This window comes from Thermochaetoides thermophila (assembly GCF_000221225.1).
Source record: "Thermochaetoides thermophila DSM 1495 unplaced genomic scaffold scf7180000011822, whole genome shotgun sequence".
Taxonomy (NCBI): domain Eukaryota; kingdom Fungi; phylum Ascomycota; class Sordariomycetes; order Sordariales; family Chaetomiaceae; genus Thermochaetoides; species Thermochaetoides thermophila.
This window is the reverse complement of record NW_006383038.1, coordinates 651,687-671,755: the sequence shown is the minus strand read 5'-3', so window position 1 is coordinate 671,755 and position 20,069 is coordinate 651,687. Positions and strand designations below refer to the sequence as shown.

Below are 20,069 nucleotides of genomic sequence, written 5' to 3'. Positions count from 1 at the left end.
GCAAGATCACGGGCCGGGAGCTCTGCAGCTTTGTGCGTTCGGAGGAGCCCGTGAAGGACCTTGCTGATTGCTTGAAACCCCTTTACCTACCCCTCCCTCCCCTCCCTTATGGACCATCACCGCTTGTGATGGAATAGCAACAACACCAGTGGTCACAACCTAAACAACAGATCGCAAAATAGGCGTCTCTGGCAACGACAACGGTCTCCATTTTGTATCGAATGGCTCTAAACTAAGGCCATAAGCCAGCAAAACGAACAAAGACTCTATCAATAGAAAGGTACACATCAAAATTTGTACCTTTGAAAAGCAACAAACTGAGCTAGACGAGCGTTAAGTTGCTCAAAGGCAATTCAGACTCTCCTCTCGACTCACTCCCTCCCATACCCCGAAACTCACTCCTTACAGACCCAGCAGAGCCTTGGCACCGGGCTCGCTGCACACATAGATGACCTCATGCTCGTTAGAGAAGCCATTGAAGGTAGTGGCCGAGCACTTGGTGTAGGCACCCATGTCCTCGAAGTACAGCCAGTCGCCAATATCAATCTCGCGCGCGAAGCGGATGCGCTCCGAGATGCGGTCAATGCCATCACAGGTCGGGCCCCAAATGCTGTACTCAATGCCTGACTCATCGTTGTCATCGACGGCTTCGGCGGCCGGGGTGTTGTAGAGGAAGCGGCCGCCCGACAGCAGAATCTTGGCGACAGGGTGCTGGTGGTCGAACATGATGCTGCTGAAGTTACCATAGAGACCATCGTTGAGGTACAGCATGTAGCTGTTCGAGGATACGTCCTGGATGGTGCGGCGAGCAATCACGTTACAGGCCAGCGTGAAGGCCGACGAGGCGTAGAAGCGACCGGGCTCGGCAATAATGTTGACACCCGAGTGGGCCGGGAAGTACTCATCGAGCGCAACACGCAGAACTCCGGCCATATCTTCGAAGGAATTGTCGCTGCAAAAGCCGCCGCCAACGTCGAGAGTCTTGAGGCAAAAACCATGGGCAGCGGCCTGCTGGAAGACGACATGGGCATCCTGGACGGCCTTCAGGAAGGCGTTAGGGTCGGAGGCGCCAGAGCCAACGTGGAAGCTGACGCCCACGACGTTGAGGCCCAGCTCGCGGGCCAGGGCCAGTAGGCCGTCGGTCGAGTCAAGCGACGCGCCAAACTTGAGGCTCAGGCGGCACAGTGACGACGAATCGTCCGTCAGAATCCGCAGGAAGAGCTCCGCGCCAGGGTACAAACGAGCAATCTTGCGGAGCTCGTCGGTGTTGTCGAAGGTCATCTGGCGCACGCCCTGGCTAGCGACATAGCGCAGGTACGAGTTGGTCTTGCAGGGCTGCGCATAGATGATCCGCTCGGGTTCGACCCCCAGTTTCAGGACCTGCTCAATCTCGGCCTTGGAGGCGCAGTCGAAGCCGGTGCCGAGGGCGGACAGCAGCTCCAGGAGTTTGTTGTCCGGGTTGCACTTGACGGCTAGAGATATGTCAGCAGGCACCTCGATGTCACGAAGTCAGATGCACACAATCTTACCATAGAACGGCTTGACGCGCGGCAGGTTCTTCTTCCAGCGCATGTGCTGGCGGTAGACCTCGCCGAGGTCGGCAACGAAAAATGTATCCTCCTCACCGGGCTCGCAGAACTCATGGTCGATGCTCTCCACGCGAGCGCGCAGAGCCTCGCCAATGAGCGCCTTAGCCCGCTGCTTAGCCTTTAGTCCGTCATCGTGTTCGTCAAAGACTTGCTGACTGTTGTAGTCAACAAAGCCATTGGTACTACAGCTCTTTAAAAAGACATGATTGTTCGTATATTCCGTGTATTCGAGCGGTACGAAACGTTCCGAGACAACCGTTGGCATAACCATATCCCACGATTTAGCGAAGGGGGAAGATGGATAAAAAGGGTTTCTTTTGCTGACGCGTTAACTTTGGATCGAGCTGGACGGACGAGAGGTAATTGCTTGTTGCTAGCGAGGTCGGCTTGTCAAAAGAAACTCGTTGACAAGATGGCTAGTAGCTGTTTATTAGTCGGTTGATGGCACGAGAGCGCAAGCAGGTCCTAAGGGGGTCGATGTCGGAAGCGGACGATTCCCTGGTCGGTCTGACGAGACTTCGTCGACTCTTCCTCGGTAAGAGGAAGAACCGCGCAACTCGTCCTATGCGGCAGCTGGTTGTGGGAGACGAGCTCGGGGTGGTGGTGATGGAGGGAGAAGTCGAACAAAAAGAGCTCGATTTCCCTAGTAGCCGACCTCAGCAGGGGGCGGGACCACGTTGATGATGTGGAACGTCTTTCGGAGGCTGAAATCTTCGTCCGAAACGAGCTTCACGGCCGAGGAAGCCGTGGTGCAGAGGGGTGCCTTTGAGAAGACCAAAGGCGAGTCGTCGACGAGGAGTCGGGGCGACAAAACCGGAGAGTTTTGTGGCGAGTTTTTGCTGCTGTGGCCTTGAGACGAAAGCGAGCGTCAGTATCATCGTGAACAACCATGCTGCAGTAGCAGACGGCGCAACTCCTGCAGAGTGGCCATTCCCAACGACAACGCAGCAAAGCAACGGTCATCATCTCTCAACGGCAACGCAGACACGGGCACAGACAACGGCAACGGCAACGGGGAGAGGCGAGGACAGGGGACGCATTGGGACGCGGGCGCGGACGACGGGGAATGGGGACGAAAGACAGGCAGTAGTGGATGCTGGTGGTGTTCTGGGGCTGCGCGGCCAAGGACGACACATTGGATGGATTCCGGGTCGTACCCTTTACGGGTGGCGTTGCACAAGCCTCGACAAGGGAAATTGTCGATTGGACCTCACTTACAAAGGAGCGCTTTGGCAGCGAGTGTGCAGCAGGTGCAACAGCCAAACGACCCGGATCGTGCGAGTTTGCGATTCGCAGTCGAGGCGGAGTGCAGAGAACAGATTTCAGAGCGCTGGTCGAATGCGGTGTCGATGTGCGAGGAGGAAGTGCAAAGTTGAAAAAAAAAGGGCGCTGCTTGAGACCTGGGAGCTTTCCGCTTCTTAAGGAATTGGAGGTTGGAAATTGAGGGGCTTGCACTGGTGCGTGCAATCAATTGTGGGGCCACGGGACTTTTCGAGGGTTCGCCAATTTTTTTCTCGTTTTGATTTCCGAGCAGCCACGCGCACGAGCCATGCTTCCATCAGGGGGATCCACCACCCCTCCACCGCCATGCCGGTGATTCATCAAGAGGCCCAGTCCAGACCTAGCAAGGATCGGATGCCACCGAAAGCTTCTTACGAGCCACCAGCCGTGGACCCGAGGACACCAGGGAAACAAGAAGAATCTTACCAGTGACCATTCTACCCGGTCTCCTATCCCGGTGACGCCTGGCAACCAGGTGGCCACAGTTTCGTCGTCTTTGTGGCTGTGATGACAATTGATCCACTCACTCTCCCGTACTCCAATTCCCTCTAGCTGCCGCTGCTTGCTTGACAACGACAGTTGGCACCAGGCTTCTCTCTGTCCTGGTGCAAGGCGCCTGATAAATCATGGCTTGGACGTAAGAGTCTCCGGTTGAGTCATCTTATACCAGTATCCTCAGCCATCTGCTCTTCGCCACATATCACCTTCACCTCGCACAATTTCCCCCTCTCTCGCTTTGTCGCTCTCTTGCCAACCGTCTGGTGACTCGGTTGGCGAGCCGGCCAGCCATGTTGCGGAGGCCACCCGACTAACCCACAACCTGCGAGGTCTCGATGGAGTAGGAGAGGAGCAAGAGGGAAGAGGAGAAAGGGATCCTTTGTGACTTGTCCTTTTTTACAGTATCTCCGGGACCTGCCGGGCGTGGTCGACGGATCGAATGGACTGGGCGTTCCACGTTCCGGTGCCAGTCCCGTTTTCAAGCCGCAATTTGCGGTCTGCGGTAATACCAAAGCGGAAGCCGGAACCCTTCTTCCCCGCTACCTACACAGTAGGTACCTAGTATGGCCGCACACGCTCAAAATTTTGTTGCTTTCAACTTCTTGCGCTTGTTTCTTTCCAACACAATGCAAGAGGGAAACACAAAAGGGGGGTCCTCGACGGGATGAGGGGGAGGGGAACAAGTCCCATCTGCGGGTCCCTAGCCCGCCTCCAGGTCACGTTCCAGGACCACACAGCTAATCTGTCTAAAAAAACCAGTGATAGGTAGTCGAAATGGAGGTGGATGACGATGCGACATAGCGAAATAAATTAGCGCACCGGCAACTGAATGGAATTGAGCAAGGTGGGAAGGTAACTTAAGGTTGGATACCGTTCCCAAGCTTAGCCTGCAGCCTGGACGTACGTACCTTGGGTCTCTTCTCGCACTCGGGATCTGTCATTGAGTGCTTCCTATATGATGAAAGATGGTTGGGAGAAGAGGGGGCAGTGCAGGCGGCTGCTGACGAATTCCACATCTGCATGCTTGTTCAGATGAAGGGGGTGCATTGAAGGCACGAAATGTAGATAATGAGCGTCAGGCGAGATCTCGGCTGCTATTCGGTGACACCATTCCATCTGGAGGAGTGAAATGGACTGGCCGCTGTTATCTCACTTGCCACGCATGAGGCTGCTGGTTCTCTCCAACAAAAACTGCATTCCCACAGACGCGTAGAGAGTAGCGATACCTATGTCACGGCCCGCACCGTGATGCCATCATATTACAAAGGGACTGGCGGTGATGTAGCATTGAGAGGGATTGTTTGGACGGCCCTGCATCACTCGTGCCCCAGCACAAGTCTATTATTCCAAATAAAATAAGGTGACCGACCGCAACTGTTGGCTAATGGCTCTCTCGGCCCGTCTGCCAACCGACCACTCGGGGAAGAGCTGCAGTAAGCGCGCACGGATTTTTAAGATGTGCATGCCAAACCTACCGTGCATCGTGTATGTGCAGTGAGCTTGATATGTAAGGGAGACACACAAAAGTTGGGAACTCGGCTGACACGCTGGCATCTGAAGCTCCCTAATTGACTAATTTGCCATCTACTTGAAGGCATGTACTCCGTCCTCTAGTCCGCGAATCCAAAGCTGAGGAAGGCGGTTCTGATAAACGGGCCCCAGTCGACCATTTCCCGTAGTCGATTGCTGGGGGGTTTGCTCTTGCGTTGTGCAGTGGTCTCAAAGCCAGGTGCGTAAGGCAGTGAGACGTATCAAAATCAACGCGATGTCTGTTTCTTAAAGCAGTAAGCGCAAATTGGGAAAAGTATTACACACGCGTGGAACATGACAGGGCTTATGGTTGGATAAGTTGTGGCCAAACTAGTCAAGCACAAACTGAAAAAAGTTGTCCGATATCAGCAATGTAGTTGGCGGTGTGCTTTCGAACGGGATATTTGAAACGGGTATCATCAGTGTTGTGTTATACATAGCAATAATAATACAGATAGCTGCGGCGCGCTCGTCAACGGGCAGGACGAGTGATGTCCATCTCGTTCACCGTCCAGGTGTTGTCGACAAATTCGCGCTTTTCACCGAGGAATACGAGACGCTCCGACTGTTTCTCCAATGCCTCGACGATGTACTTTTGCGCGACTTCGCGGACCTGGTCCTTGGTGACATCGAGGAGCTGTTCGCGCCGCTTCTGCTTCATCTCTTCGGTGATGCCGTATACGAATGTGCTCATGCCTTCTTCATTCACGGCACGGGGAGCATCAACGCCCTGGAAAACTGAGATCTTGGCGTCTTCAAGGTCGCGGTCCGACCACTTCTTGTCAACGGCCCACCTGCCTGCGTTGCGCATGATATTGATGGTATTCACCGGATTGGGATCACGATAGGAGTAAAAGCCAAAGACGCCGTCGAGAGGACGCGAGTAGGCACCAGCGCCATAGGCGCCACCTTTCTCCCTAACTTCGTGATGCATGTGCTTGTGGGTCAGAAGGGATGCCAGGATAGAGAGCGGCGCGTTGTCTGCAGATGTGTATGACACAGTCGGCAGGGCAAGTGCGCCATAATACACCTGATATGGGAGTGGATAGAATGATTTAATGTTCCTCGAAAAGTCGATGGGCTTGCGAGCTGGAAAACTGGCTGGAGTCGACGGAAGGGACTGGAGGAACTGCGAGAGAGCTTGGACATTGTTGCCAACACTGTTACTATCGCATGTGATAGCAACTCGCATGGTGCCCGCGAAAGCAAGCTCTTGAATCCGCTTTAACTTCTCAATCACATCGCGGAACTGATCGGACTCTGGCCGGCTAGCAAGGCTCGTTACCAGCCGCACTTGCGTCAGGCCGCCAACCTGCTCCTTCAGCCAAGCGTCCATGGACAATCCAGCTTCAGCTGCTCTGCGGGCGTAGGCATGCCCAGAAGAGGCAATGTCGTTGACAACGCCATCAGCAGCAGCTTGCAGGAGCTGGCGGATCTGCTGAGGAGCTTCCGGGCTGTCAAAGTTCGTCTCAACCACAAGCTTGCGGAGGAGATCGAACATTACCGGGACGTTCCGGTCAAGAGCCATGCCGCTGAAGGCAATGCCCTCGACGGCCTGGGTAAAGTCCGTCGGACTTGAGGCAGAATGGTAACCGACTGACACACCACCAGTCTTGAGCTTGATCAAGTCCTCCAACTGTTCCATGGTCATGTCTTTGGTGCCAAGCCGCATGATGGAATCAGTGAACAACGGGACGAGGCTCCGAAGCTCATCAGGCAAGCTCTCCAAAGTGTTAATAGCACGGAAGTAAGTCAGACCGTTGGTGGGGGCCTCCCGCAGTTGGAGTTTGATAGTTCCAACTGTCTCGTGGCGCAACACAACCGGTTCTTTCTGTCGGGGGATGTCCTTGACATGAACGCTCGGTAAGCAGCTGAGGTCTTCGGTGTTTGTCTTATTCTGCTCAGCAAGCAAAGCCAACTCCTGTGCCTCAAACTCTTGCTGCGCCTTTTCTTCGCTACCCAGGGCCTCGACAGCCTTATTGATGCGTTCTTTCAAGCGAGCCTCCTCCTCCCTGGCAATCTCCTGGATAAAGTCGGGAGATGGAGCCATGGTGAAGGTCAGGGTGTTGTCATTGAGCAAGTATTTATCCATCAAACCTTCGAGATAACCACCCTTGGCGTACTCGGCTTCGAACGCTGCAAGTGTGTCGTTCCAGGCAAGCGAGTCAAAGGGATCGACTCCGGTGAACCACTTAGGCTTCAGACGCTGCAGCAACGACATGCCAAAGTTGGCAGTCTTGTGCTTCAGGCTGAGTTCAAGCTGGTGCAGATAACCATCGATTTTGTGGCGGTCGAAGCCCTTCTCTCGCATATTGCGGAGGATCTTCTGGATCGTGGGCTTGACCTTAGGAACATCGTCTTCCTGGACACCAGTCAGACCGACCGAGAAGATGCCAACCTTAGCAGAGCTGTCATAGCCAGTGTTAGGGCTCCAATCTGTGCCCAGGCCGGCTTCAATGAGCCCCTTATACATAGGAGATCCGTAGCCATCAGTGAGCAGGGCAGAAATCAGAGCCAAAGAAAAGGATTCTACAACGTTGGACGTGTCACCAAGCACCCAAGACACAGAGGTCTTGAACTGCTTGTTGGGATCCACGAGAGGGTCCACAGGGCCAAATAGACGGACTTCCCTCGGGCCACTGGTCAGGTCGATCGGCCGGTGGTTGGCCTTGTCGGCTTGGATCTGCTCAAAGGCAGACAATTGGGCATCAATTTCCTTGAGGTGATCTGCCAGCGGAAAGTTGCCATAGGTGAACAACTTGGCGTTGCTCGGGTGGTAATGCTCAGCATGGAACTTCTTGAGCTGCTCGTAGGTAAGGTCGGTGATCTTCTGAGGGTCACCTCCCGAATTGTTGATATCAGGGAAAATATGGTCCTGGAACCGAATGTAGAAAAGGTAGCTGGCATCGGACATCTGACCCTTCATCTCGTTGTAGACGACGCCCTTGAAGACAAGCTTCCGGTCCTCCGGTCTGGCCTCGCCGCCTGCAGCAAGCGCCTGGGGATTCTCGGGTCCAATGCGCCATCCCTCCTGCTGGAAGTCGGACTTCTTCAATAGAGGATGGAGGGTCGCGTCCAGGTAGACGGACATAAGGTTTTTGAAATCCTGGGCATTGGTAGTAGCAAAAGGATAAAAGGTGTGATCGGACGCCGTAAAGGCGTTCATGAAATTGGAAAGTGTGCGTGGGAGCATCTTGAAGAAGGGGTCCCGGATGGGATACCTGCATCTTGTCAGCATGGACATGTTCAACTCGAGTCATAGACATAACCGGTATCGACCTACTTCTCACTGCCACACAACGTGGTATGCTCCAAAATATGAGGGACGCCCGTATCATCGGGCGGATTGGTCTTAAAGCCAATCGAGAAGACATTGTTGCTGTCATCGCGGGCGATATGCAAATGCTCGGCTCCGGTCTTATCGTGCCGCAGGTGCAAAGCGGTTAGCTCCAGCTCTGGGACATGCTTCGTCCTTAAAACAGTAAAGCCATGAAGCTTGTCGCCGGGCTTGGAGAGCTGGGCGAGGTCGCTGGCCGCCTTTGCAGCCCGCTTCGCCGTGTTACGGAACATAGTTTGAGGAGGTTGGGGAGTGAAGAGAAAATCTCGTCACTAAATCCCACGTTTAATGTAGCCCAGACTGTGCTAGCATGGGGCCTGTAGCTAAAGTGAAACTTGCCAGGCAGAAAGGAAAAGAAAGAAAAAGTATGAGCGTAAAAGCTCACAGGTTCGGCAGGTCGGGTTGACAGGAGCCGAACAGCGAGACCTGAGGAAAAAATCCAAGGTGAGGAAAGAGAAAAGAAGGGCATGGAAGACATGACAGTGGATGGAAAAACGGGATTCGATTGGCCCTTGCCGAGGGTGGCAGTGGTCAAGTGGGTCTGCAAAATCAAATGTTAACGCGGTACATTTTTTTAATGCCTACTCCATAGCTCAGAAAGCACGGTTCTGGGTCGGATCAGGTACTCAGCCATCTGCCAAGACCTTTAGTGGCTCCGACACGGCTGCTGACTCGGCGCGAGTTGGGGGAGCCGATGGCTGTCACGAAGTGACAAATGGGTGGAAAGATGGAGCTCCACTGACAGGTTTGAACAGTGGTTTCCAGGACTCCCGAGAGGTTTATAGAGGGGTCAGAGAGGACTGGTAAAGAGGGCCAGAGGTGTGCGCTGTGTGTGTGACTGGTGGGAGTGGAGAGCAACCTAAGGCTGAAGGCTAATGCACAGAAAGTACAACGACATTCTGGAGTTCTGCTCCGCAATCTCTGCACAGCTGGGATTTGCACACACTGCCTACGTTCTCTTCGCCTCTTGTTCGTCTGTTCACCCACCCACCTGATAATCCTGTACCACAGCCCATCCGATACATCCATCCGTGTCGGACCTCCATCAAGTACACGTCCATTCGTGCCCCTGCGCTCTGGACCCTGGCTCGAGGGCGTCAAAGCCAAGCGAGTCACTCTGAGACCTGGACATCCAAACACACCCCTCTTTTGTTTGGCAACCTTGGAATCCGATCTCTTCCAAGCCGACCCTCGCGGTGAAGAATCTGGGTCCTGCATTGAGAGCCCTTGAGGGTTATTGCTGCGCTGGATGTCGTCGACTTGCGTGGTTATTCTGACCGGATAAGCGACTTCTCGGCGCCGACATCCAGTCTCTCCGGCCAATTTTTTGCCAGATTACCGAACGGCTCAGGTCGACATCCAGCACCGAGTGCACACCTCCCATTGCTCTTTTTCGACAGAAAGTTCCGTATGGGCAATTCAAATCCCTCGTGACTGCTCGACACATACTGATCTTCCTAGCTGACGATATTGCCCGCGCGACAATGTCGACCCCCAACCCCTCCACAGCGCCTACGAACGGCCGGCCGGCCACTGAGTCTGTCCCGCCGAACGGACAATCCGGTGCTGCCCAGGCTGTGCCTGCTGCTGCTGCCCCCTCGGGAAAGAAGGGAAAGGCGAAGAAGATGCCGGAACCGAGCGAGGCATCTAAGCTGATTGCGCAGCGAATCAGCCAGCTGGAGATGGATGCGGCCCTAGACAAGGATCAAGAGGCTGAACTTGGTGGGTAAACCCTTCTCGCACCGTCTTTTGCTGACCAATTACAACATGGCTTCTTAACACTCGACAGTCCTCGAGACGGGAAAATCGAGAGTGTGCAGTTTGCCTGGGTTCGGTGTGGCCGATCAACCGTTCGGGGGCTAACATGTGGGCAGAGCGCGAGGTTCGAAAGGCAAACAGGGAGCTCCAAAACCAGACTGCCAAGATGATGGACATGCAAAAGATTGAATTTTTGACGAAGCGCTGCTCAGATCTCTTCATGGAGATGAAGCGCCATGAGCGTGAGAGCATCAAGAACAAAAAGCGCACTGACCAGCTTCAGAAGGACAAGGACAACAGCAGACAGGAGCTTAATAAGACGGTCTCGCTGAAGGAAAAGCTGGAGAAGTTATGCCGGGAGCTTCAGAAGGAAAACAACAAGTTGAAGGTCCTATCCCATGATTCTACTGACGGCATGGGGAAGAAGCAGGATGCTGACGAGTTTTATGTGGGCAGAACGAGAACAAAGCTCTTGCAGATGCGCAAATTCGGAGCCAGGCTACGTGGGACGAGCGGTATTCAGGCCTTCTGCGTCGAATGGATGAATATCAAGAAGACAAAGATAACCCACGTAAGCAGGTGGTGGATATGGAGATCGAGGAGCTGTGCGTTTTGTCCCTGTTGCTTTTGGTTCGGATGGAAGACAATGCTGACAGTGGTGAAGATTCTGTCAGCGCTTCAAATCACTTATCGACCAATATGAGCTGCGCGAGTTACATTTCCATTCGCAAATGCGCACCAAAGAGCTCGAGGTCCAGTATAATTTGGCTCGGTATGAACAACAGAAGAAGAACTACGAGGCAGAGTATGCACGGTCGAGGCAGTTGAATGCGCAAGTGCAAGCGTTTACTCAGACTGAAGCCGATTTGCGGCACCAGCTCAGTGTTTACGTCGAGAAGTTCAAACAGGTTTGACCATCCAGTCCATAGAAGCGATGAGATTGAATCACTGACATTGGCCACAGGTTGAGGATACCCTTAACAATAGCAACGATCTGTTTACGACGTTCCGCAAGGAGATGGAGGACATGACCAAGAAGACCAAGCGGCTTGAGAAGGAGAATGAGCAGCTCAAGCGGAAACACGAGCAGGTCAATGGAAACATCCTTAAAATGGCTGAGGAGCGCAATAGGAACTTGTCCGAGATCGAGGAGTTGCGCAAGAAGCTAGATAAGCTTAACGGCATCATCAAACAGATGCAGCAGCAAGGACGTGGGATTCCGCAGGGGATGGCGTCTGGTACGAATGCGGGGACAAATGCCAGCAACGGCACGAGCTCGAACTCGAACGCTGCTGCTACTCAGAACGGGCACCACGGGGGCCACAGCCATGGCAGCAGTCACGGCAGTCATGCCGAGAATGGCCATGGTGAGGAGGAGGGGGATGGGAGTGAGTATGATGAGGATGAGTATGACGAAGGCGAAGAGGAGGGCAGCGAAGAGGGCGAATTTGACGACGAAACAGAGGACGAGCTGCACCAGCAGGGTCCGCAGCAACCTCAGCCCTACGGCCCTGAGCGCCCTCTGCGGGCTGCCCCAGCTGCGGCGGCGACGACCAACGGCCACCGCTAGTGATCAGGGCACCTGTTCCTACATTTTGATTAAGAGGATTGAATCAAAATCCCAGCGAAGGGGTGTGGTGTTAGCTTGTGCAAGCGGTAGGGGATGTGCATAAGGGGTTGTATTGCTTTGTACATAGTTATCTCTGGCGCATCTTCCTCCCATACACTCATACTCCGGTGAGTTAGTTGGACTAATTTCGATAGGATGTAGGTGTTTGCCAATGTGCCTGCTCTCCTGCCAGGTGCCAACAGTATCGGAGTAACACTGCTTTGCCTGCTGCTTGACGTCGATGTCGACGCCATTCGTCGGGCCGACTTGGACGTGGGGCTGGTAAAGGAGGAATCTAGCAAAGACAACTTTATTGTAACAATTGGATGATGCGGTAGTGTTCATTTTCAGAATAACCTGAATGAGCATCGCATGCCGGGTATATTGTTCGAGGGATTGTGGTTGATAGCCATCGAAGTCCGCGAAGGAGGGGTGATAAGGCCGCCCCGAAATGATAGCACTGTCAGGGACTTATGTTTTTATTGATAAAATTATTATATCGAGTATACTATTTCAAAACCGGGAAGAAACCAGGGCATCTGTGCATGCCAAGCTTATGTCATGCATCAAACCGGTGGGCTCGCTCCGTGTCTTGGCCCCTGCAGTAATCAGGAACGTGGAACAGAGGCGCGGCAAATACAGTCTCGTTCAATCAAACCGCTTGGAATCAACCACTGAGAATGGCCGGGTCTGAGCCTTCCCCAGACCACAGAACCGACACTGACAAACCGCTGAGTACGCACTAAGCCCGATGCCCTCGTCGCCGTGTTTGCTTCCGATCGATCTCCTCCCGGACAAGTAGACCTACCCTGCAATAATTTGCGCCTCGTGTGGAATCCTGCCGCTTTCCGTGACAGCACCAATGCCGCCGAAACCGAGTATCTCTGCATCGCAGCCCGCGTCGTGAGACTCGCGCAGCCTTGTGTCCCTGGGGTTCCCTACCTAACCTGACCTGATGCAACCTACGCCCTTGGTTGGGATCAAGACTTTTGGGCGTCAACCACCGAGTTCCCAACCACGTAGTTTTCGATTTCGCATAAACGGCAGTATCTGATTTATTACGGTCGCGAGCGACTTTGGCGGGTTTACAAACACCAACTTTGCGAAAGATCCTGGCCCCCCCCCCTCCCCGGGGGCTGTCCTGGAGATTGACTACCGCATGTGCCCTCGCTGGCATTCCAACGACCTGTGCAGTGTGCAGCCACGGCCGACTTATCCAGGGAGACTAGCCGGGCCATAAGCATTCTAACTCTTTAAACTTTCTAATTCCTTTTTCCCTTCTTTCCTTTTCTTTCCCTTCCTTATCCCAACGCAACTTCGAATCCTTGAACCATCCAGTCTACCTATTCCAAAATGGCCTTCATCCAAGACCCGCGCCTCCGTCAAACCTGGAACAATCTTTCCCACACCACTGAAGCCGCCGCCTCCGACGCCGCGGCCGGCATCTGGGCCTTCGGCCACGCTTATGTCGCTCCCTGCCTTTCAGCTGTCTCGGGCGCCATCGACCGCTGCTGTCTCAGTGTGTGCTTAGGTGCTGACCGTGAGGAGCGTGCGCGCCGAGCCCGTGAGCGCGATCGTGGCGCGCGCAGGATCGAAGCGAGTTTTGATTTCTACGATGATTGGGATGAGGATTTGTGGGCTGCGGCGCAGTATGATGATTACTATTATGATAATTATTATGATGATGGAGGACTGGGGGGCAGCGGAAGTGGAGGGGGGAGTGGTAGGAGAGGGTTTGATTGGGAGAGATTGCTTGCTGGGACGGGGAGTCGAGTGGTTGGTAGACGGGGAGGGGGAGGGGATGGAGATGGACGGGGCGTAGTTGGGGATCAGCCCCGGAGAAAGAGGGGGATGAGTTATGGGACTCGCGGGGGAGGCGATGCGGGAAGGAGGAAGGTGACTGGTGAGGAAGATGATCCAAATGTGATTCCCAGAACGGCACCGTTGGGATTTTTGTTGAGGTTGCCGTTCAAGATAGTCGGGTCACTGCGGTACAAACCGTCGGCCGCGAACCTGAGGGAGCATCCTGGGCATGGGGCCTACTATGGCGAGAACAGGCCTGGCGAGGAGAGGGAACCGCTGCTTGGTAGGAACGAGGATGTGCAATATGGCCGGAGGTCACCCGTACAACGGCAGCAAGAGGAGAGTAAACAGCAGCAACAGCAATCTCCCGGCCGAGCACGCAGCAATACGACCATGTCCGGAGACACATCTAGTTCGTACCGGTCACGCAACGACCTCTTTTCGAGCGACGGCGAAGGCGACGAGGACGCGGTACCGCTAGATGATGAATTTACTGTTGCACTAGCTCGTGTCAGCTGCCCTGGTGGCGATGATCGCAGCAGCAATAAGATGCGCAGCAGTAAAGGGAAAGGCAAACGGCCTGACGGCGAGAGGGGGTTGTCTCGAACATATTCGAGGACGACAATGGCATCTTCAGTGAAGACCACTAGTTCTAGGCGATCGACGGCTGACGAGGCTTCGCTTAAGGATCTGGGCCAGAGTATCTACAGTACACGGTCGCTTGGGCTGGATGGGGAGTACGAGTACCATGACGAGGTTGTCCGGTCGTTGGAGAACCTCCGGCGCGAGGAAGAGGATGTTGAACGCGAGGAGAATGAGGAGATTGAGCGCAAACGGCGAGCTGCTGAGCGACTGGCAATGCAGAAGGGGTTGGCTGTTAATGTTGCGGCCGGCCATACTGGAACAGAGCAACAACAACAACAACAACAACAACAACAGGATAGTGAACAGCGAGAGGCGCATTCTCGGGATCAAGAAACCCGACCGAAGCCGAACGGGTCAGTAACCGAGCACTTGATCGAAGAATCCAAGCCCGTTCCCCCAACATCACCAGAAGCTCCGCTGCCGAAGGATGACGATGATAAGAAACCAGGAAATGGAGAGAGCAGATTTAATGCTGCCCGGTTGCCTAGGTTCGGGTAGCACAGCAGTCAGGGATCGATCACCATCTTTATCGATGCAACTATCACATTCAGTTCGCATATACATTCCCATAGATTCACTCTAACGACTTGGGTTGTGGCGAGTGAAATAAACTGGAGTAGGTAATGTATTATGCCATGTTGGCCGCCCCATAGCGGCTTGAGGTCCTGGTACACGTCTTACGGCTGTTGATGATTTTCAGAAGGACAAGAACGGGAACGGATACGGACTAGGTATGGCTTTACAATGCGGCGTTGCTCTTTCTTTGGTGTATCATAACGTTTATTATACCATTAGGTTACGGTCCAAGATGGATTCCTTTTATCAGACAGAGCAGCAGGGAACGGACATGAATAAGGCAATACATATGGTTCGCACTGGAGAGATGGCATCAAGTGAGACCGGCGATGTTGGACGGCCATATCCCTTTCTGGCCTCTGGTGGTGTACAACGATCGGGACCATGCCGATCTGAATCCCGAAGTCCGTGTGCAACCCTCTCTGCCAACCACCCGCAGCCATTTCCCTGGCCAAGTCAGGTAGATCAAAGCTCATGAGCTGAGGGCCAACGAGGGGATGTCAGACTCTCAGACATGGCTTCATTCAAATTCTTGGCCCCTCGACTTTGCCTCGGCTCGTCCCACCGCGCCCACTTTCCCCGCATCTCGCTACCCCGGAATTTGGCGTCTCGCCAAGTGGGGCAGGCCAACGGCGCCCTTCTTGCCTCTTGTATTGCCTGTTTCGAGGATGGGGTTTGCAGATCTTCGTTGGGGTAAGGGGGTGGTGGTTGCTACATCCCTAAGTAGGTAGGGAAGGAAGCGAAGGCGACAAAAAATCGGGGTTGATGTGTTCTTATATCGGGGGGCTGGACACCTACGTTGAAAAGATACTGCTGTTCATCTTGTCTACTTGTCCAGTTAAGACTGTGTCGGAGTTGTCCTCTTCGTCCTGCTACCTTACCATTCACCTGTCTCGGTTTAACATTGAAAGAAGCCGCACAGTCGACACGGTCTCACCTCCGACCTACGCGCACTTCATCCCATCTCTCACTCACTGTCTCACCTCCCAAAATGTCCTCTCCAACGGGCCCAATCACCACCCCCCTTACAACCCTCCTCGGCATCAAACATCCTATCATCCTCGCCGGCATGGCTCGCACCTCGGGGGGCCGCCTGGCCGCAGCAGTATCCAACGCCGGCGGCCTGGGCGTCATCGGCGGCTTCATGTACACGCCTGACCAACTTCGCGAAATCATCGCCGAGCTCAAAACCCATCTGCGCGATCCGAACCTTCCCTTCGGTATCGACCTCGCTTTGCCCCAGATCGGCGGGAACGCGCGCAAAACGAACCACGATTATACCGGGGGCAAGTTGGACGAGTTGATCGATATCACAATTGAGAGCGGGGCAAAGTTGTTCGTCAGTGCTGTTGGCGTGCCGCCGAAGAGGATTATTGATAAGCTGCATGCGGCGGGGGTGCTAGTGATGAATATGGTTGGGCACCCGAAGCATGCTGTTAAGGCGCTGGAGCTGGGTGTGGATCTGGTGTGTGCGCAAGGTGGAGAGGGAGGAGGACATACGGGCGATATTGCAGGGACGGTGTTGATCCCGGCGGTCGTGGATGTTGCGAGGAAGTACAGACCGCCGATGCTAAACGGGCAGTCGGCGATGGTGGTTGCTGCAGGTGGAATTTCGGATGGAAGGGGTCTAGCGAGCGCTTTGATGCAGGGTGCGGCAGGGGTTTGGGTGGGCACAAGGTTTGTTGCGAGTTTGGAGGCTGGGTGCAGTGAGGAACATAAGAAGGAGGTGGTGAGCTGTGGGTTTGATGAGACCGAGAGGACGTTGGTGATTAGTGGGAGGCCGTTGAGGATGAAGACGAATGATTATATCAGGAAGTGGCATGCTCAGCCGCAAAAGATTGATGAACTGTGCAGCAAGGGGATCGTCCCGCTTGAATGGGATCTCAAGCAGGGTAATGAGGTCGATTTGCCGCACTTGATGGGACAAGTGGCTGGTAGGATCCAGAAGGTCCAGCCGGCCGGTGAGATTGTGGATGAGATGGTCGCTGAAGCTGTGGAAAGGTTGAAAATGGCACAGGTGTTTTTGAATGGAGACAAGAGCAAGCTCTAAACTTCGCTTCTGCTCGATGTTTTCGGTGTGTATGAACTCAGTAGGTACCTCAATACTTCGAGTCCATTATTGTATCAAATGTTCAGATTCCCAAAATAAGTATTGAATTCGCCTTTAAGGGCATCATGGCGACCCGATGATGCTGACAGCTCAAGAACTAGGTAGAGTGGCTATACGCAATTGGGGGACCCCTATCATCATCACATGTGGGATTGTATAGCCGCTGTGACCACGTTACATAACAGCTTTCTACGTAATGTTTAAGAACCTGCCTATTCAGCTTATTTTGTGATATCATGTGCTTTTCCAACAGAAGGACTCTGAACGATGATACTAAATTTTTGTGTCACTATAGACACTCTATATGTTCATTGTTTGGCAACATTGCACGAGCAAACTTGATGTGTATGTAACACAATTATCCCGAAATGCGTTTTTGGACAGCACAGAGCAGGCGATGAGGAGAAAAGATGAGAGAGATAGGCTGAGAGGGATAGGGACTGAATCTGCGGGCCTGATCACACCATTTGTTTCAAGGGGAGCCAATACCACAGTATCATAGTCTCGCATGGCATATCTGGCTCAATAAGTTGACATGGCTGCTCAGATCGATGCTCACGGTAAGTAACACGGCTAGTAGGCTTGTTGTGTTGGAAAGGAACGATCTGAATTGACTATCCCCATTTCAAACTCCTCCTCCTCCTCCTCCTCCTCCTCCTCAACAGCAACAACAACAACAATAAAAAAAGACATAAGTTTACACACTCCCTATTCCTACCAACCGGCCACATTTCTCCAAATTTAAATAATGGTTCTGATTGAGTTAGTAGTGTGCTCGAAGTAACTAAGTTTGCTGAAAGGGTACACACTGAAAAAAGGGGTAACAGTGTTGCTGGGCCTGGGATTGCATCAAGTCCTCTCCTATCCTCTTATTGATCCCGTAAGTAACCTGCTTGACTGCTTCATTCCCGTTCGGAGCTCCTGATGGTCGTTCAGTCAAACAATGAGTTGTGACCTCTTCCGACCATAAAGCCATGTTGAACCCAATCTCTGAGCTCAAGACGAAGTCAAGAGCCAGATGAGGCCACCGGTTCTTTGATCTCCCCTCCACATGAGCAGGCTCTGCGATGAGGAAAGCCAACGAAAGATAGAGGCTCGAGAAGAACTCACGAGATGAATCTCTGGGACGACGATCAAGCGTGGAGAAATGAATGGCTTGCGGGATTATTGCGACCACGAAGAGTAGGCGGGGGGAGGGGGGCCAGATGCTCAGTAGAGCCGCGCGCGGGCCATATACTCTCACAGGAAGTGCTGCTCGGTGCAAGTGAGGTGAAGCAAATCGGTGATATCGAGGGTGCCATAGATAACGTCGAGCCACATGTCAATGAGGGTGTACTCGCAGATGTCGATGGCGAGACGAAAGGTGTTGGCTGCGAGGCTGGCCATGATGGAGAATATGGTTTGTCTTTTTCGATGGTTGGTTTATCTCCGAATCATTGGACTTTTGTACTCGAGGGGAAAAGAAAGACTACTCGAGAGTAGGCAGGAACTCACAGACTTTATATGCAGAGCATCGTGTACAGGTTACTGGGCGTTATTGTAAGCATTCGTCATGTTTATATGAAGTACACATCGTGCTGTTCGAGAAGGGGACATTGTCCAGCCTACGGGGCATGAATCCACTGCGAAGACAGAGATGAGGAAGTCGATTACGCTAATTTGTATCATTGGGTATCACGTTCTATCAAGAAGTTTGAGACTTAGATCCCAATATGGAGATAACGCACGCAGGCAGGTTTGCTCTCCATCGAGATGGCAGTACGGAGGGATCTGCGGTTCAGACAACACGCCTCGCTATTTCCATGTACATGGAAGTAGTATTGGGAGTCTTCCATTAGTCTGAGCCGTGCCAAAACCCTTGGAGCTGCGAGGTGGTGACGACAGGCGCCTATAACCTGTTCCTCGATCTCGCCTAAGGCCAGTCACATGCGGGGAAGACCGAGACTTTGGGCTGTGCAGCCCGATTGGCCTTGTTCGGACGAGATGGGCCACACATGTGGCAGGCAAGTCCAGACGGAATGGCGTGGTAGTTTGGTAAACATTGCAATGCCTGGCACTACCTCACCAAACAACACTCGGATCGACCTCGTGCTTCTCGCCGTCCTCGCGAATATGCTCCCGCTTAACATCGCGCTTCATCGGTTTACGCATATCGTACGCATCCTCCGACGAACGTGAAGGGTCCGCGGAGTGGTCGCCATAGTAGTCTTTAACGACACGGTACACGCTGTAGCCCATGCTCTTGTAGAAGGCGATGGCCTTATGGTTGGTAGTGCGCACAAACAGGTCGACGAACCAGGCATCGGCGGCATCTGCGGCGGCCTCGAGTTGCTCAGTCAGCAGACGGCCAATGCCCATTCTGCGGGCCTCGGGAGCGACTGTGACAGCTGTGATATGGGCATGCCATGGGAGATAGTGGGGAGAGAAACGGTAGACGTCCGGAGAGGATTCGAGCTTGCCCATGACTGGGTGGTTGAGTTAGTTGTTAATTGTCCACATAGGTAAGTAGGTTCATCCGGAAGGACGGAGAGACACACTGTAGCCAATGATATTGCCATGCTGGTCCTCAGCGACCTGGAACAGCGACGGCCATTTTGCATAATACTGGAGGTAGAAGCCCAGCTCATATGTCTCCGTGAACGGGTCCAGGTTGCATTTTGCCAGTTTGTTGAGATCTTCTGGCCGGAACCTACGCACGGTGACCATGGCGGGCTTCGAGTCTTGTCTACTTGACGGGTCGAGCTGGCTTCTTCCAAGGACCAAGGGACACGAGGGTAGCGATGTTCTTCACATGTTGCTTGGTGGGCTGGGCGCGTTGTTCCCAAAGCTGCCCCGCCGCCAAAAGTGGGTCCGATTACGTAATATTTCAATCAATACGTCAAGGTATAATGTAATTTACGTACTTACACCAGAGGGTTGTCCATCACCGCCGCTGATTGATCGCATGAATGCCTCAATGCCGGCTGTGGGCCAGCGACGAATGACAGCCCAAGCCCAGTGACTGGGCTGGTCCCCGAGATGCCGTCTGCCACCAGACCACCGCTCCCTTATCGAGAATTCACGCCGTCATTCTTAAACGGCGCCCTGTCAACGCGACCCAGGGCCCCGGCAACCTGATCCTGCAATTTCAACGACGCAAAGACCACGTCCCGCGTACGTACGCCGGCCACAGCAGCATCGCGACCAGGCCAGTCGTCCCCACGGATATCGTCGTCATTGACGTCGTCTTCATCCCCGTCGTCCTCAGCCACGAGTCACGAGCCCTTGAAACATCGAAAGAACGCCGAAAAGACCGCCCGTAATTTTGCCCTGTGCATACACACACACAATTAT

The 20,069-nt window shown here is 53.6% G+C and overlaps 6 protein-coding genes across 6 annotated transcripts; 3 read left to right on the top strand and 3 right to left on the bottom strand.

The window, feature by feature from the left end:
• Positions 1-402: 402 nt before the first annotated feature.
• On the bottom strand, positions 403-1,860 carry CTHT_0066290 (ornithine decarboxylase-like protein; the record flags this gene model as incomplete). Its single annotated transcript, XM_006696863.1, has 2 exons — positions 403-1,472; positions 1,530-1,860. The coding sequence occupies 2 exons, from the start codon at positions 1,858-1,860 to the stop codon at positions 403-405; spliced, it is 1,401 nt and encodes a 466-aa protein (XP_006696926.1).
• A 3,510-nt stretch (positions 1,861-5,370) lies between these two features.
• Positions 5,371-8,468, bottom strand: CTHT_0066280 (uncharacterized protein; the record flags this gene model as incomplete). Its single annotated transcript, XM_006696862.1, has 2 exons — positions 5,371-8,119; positions 8,182-8,468. The coding sequence occupies 2 exons, from the start codon at positions 8,466-8,468 to the stop codon at positions 5,371-5,373; spliced, it is 3,036 nt and encodes a 1,011-aa protein (XP_006696925.1).
• A 1,251-nt stretch (positions 8,469-9,719) lies between these two features.
• CTHT_0066270 (uncharacterized protein) lies at positions 9,720-11,563 on the top strand (the record flags this gene model as incomplete). Its single annotated transcript, XM_006696861.1, has 4 exons — positions 9,720-9,957; positions 10,110-10,564; positions 10,668-10,901; positions 10,958-11,563. 4 exons carry the CDS (start codon positions 9,720-9,722, stop codon positions 11,561-11,563), a joined length of 1,533 nt encoding a protein of 510 aa, XP_006696924.1.
• A 1,392-nt stretch (positions 11,564-12,955) lies between these two features.
• On the top strand, positions 12,956-14,548 carry CTHT_0066260 (uncharacterized protein; the record flags this gene model as incomplete). Its single annotated transcript, XM_006696860.1, has 1 exon — positions 12,956-14,548. One exon carries the CDS (start codon positions 12,956-12,958, stop codon positions 14,546-14,548), a length of 1,593 nt encoding a protein of 530 aa, XP_006696923.1.
• Positions 14,549-15,617: 1,069 nt separating this feature from the next.
• On the top strand, positions 15,618-16,676 carry CTHT_0066250 (2-nitropropane dioxygenase-like protein; the record flags this gene model as incomplete). The annotated part of the gene is made up of 1 exon (XM_006696859.1): positions 15,618-16,676. The coding sequence occupies one exon, from the start codon at positions 15,618-15,620 to the stop codon at positions 16,674-16,676; it is 1,059 nt and encodes a 352-aa protein (XP_006696922.1).
• A 1,299-nt stretch (positions 16,677-17,975) lies between these two features.
• On the bottom strand, positions 17,976-19,442 carry CTHT_0066240 (N-terminal acetyltransferase-like protein; the record flags this gene model as incomplete). Its single annotated transcript, XM_006696858.1, has 3 exons — positions 17,976-18,114; positions 18,802-19,201; positions 19,274-19,442. 3 exons carry the CDS (start codon positions 19,440-19,442, stop codon positions 17,976-17,978), a joined length of 708 nt encoding a protein of 235 aa, XP_006696921.1.
• Positions 19,443-20,069: the final 627 nt, after the last annotated feature.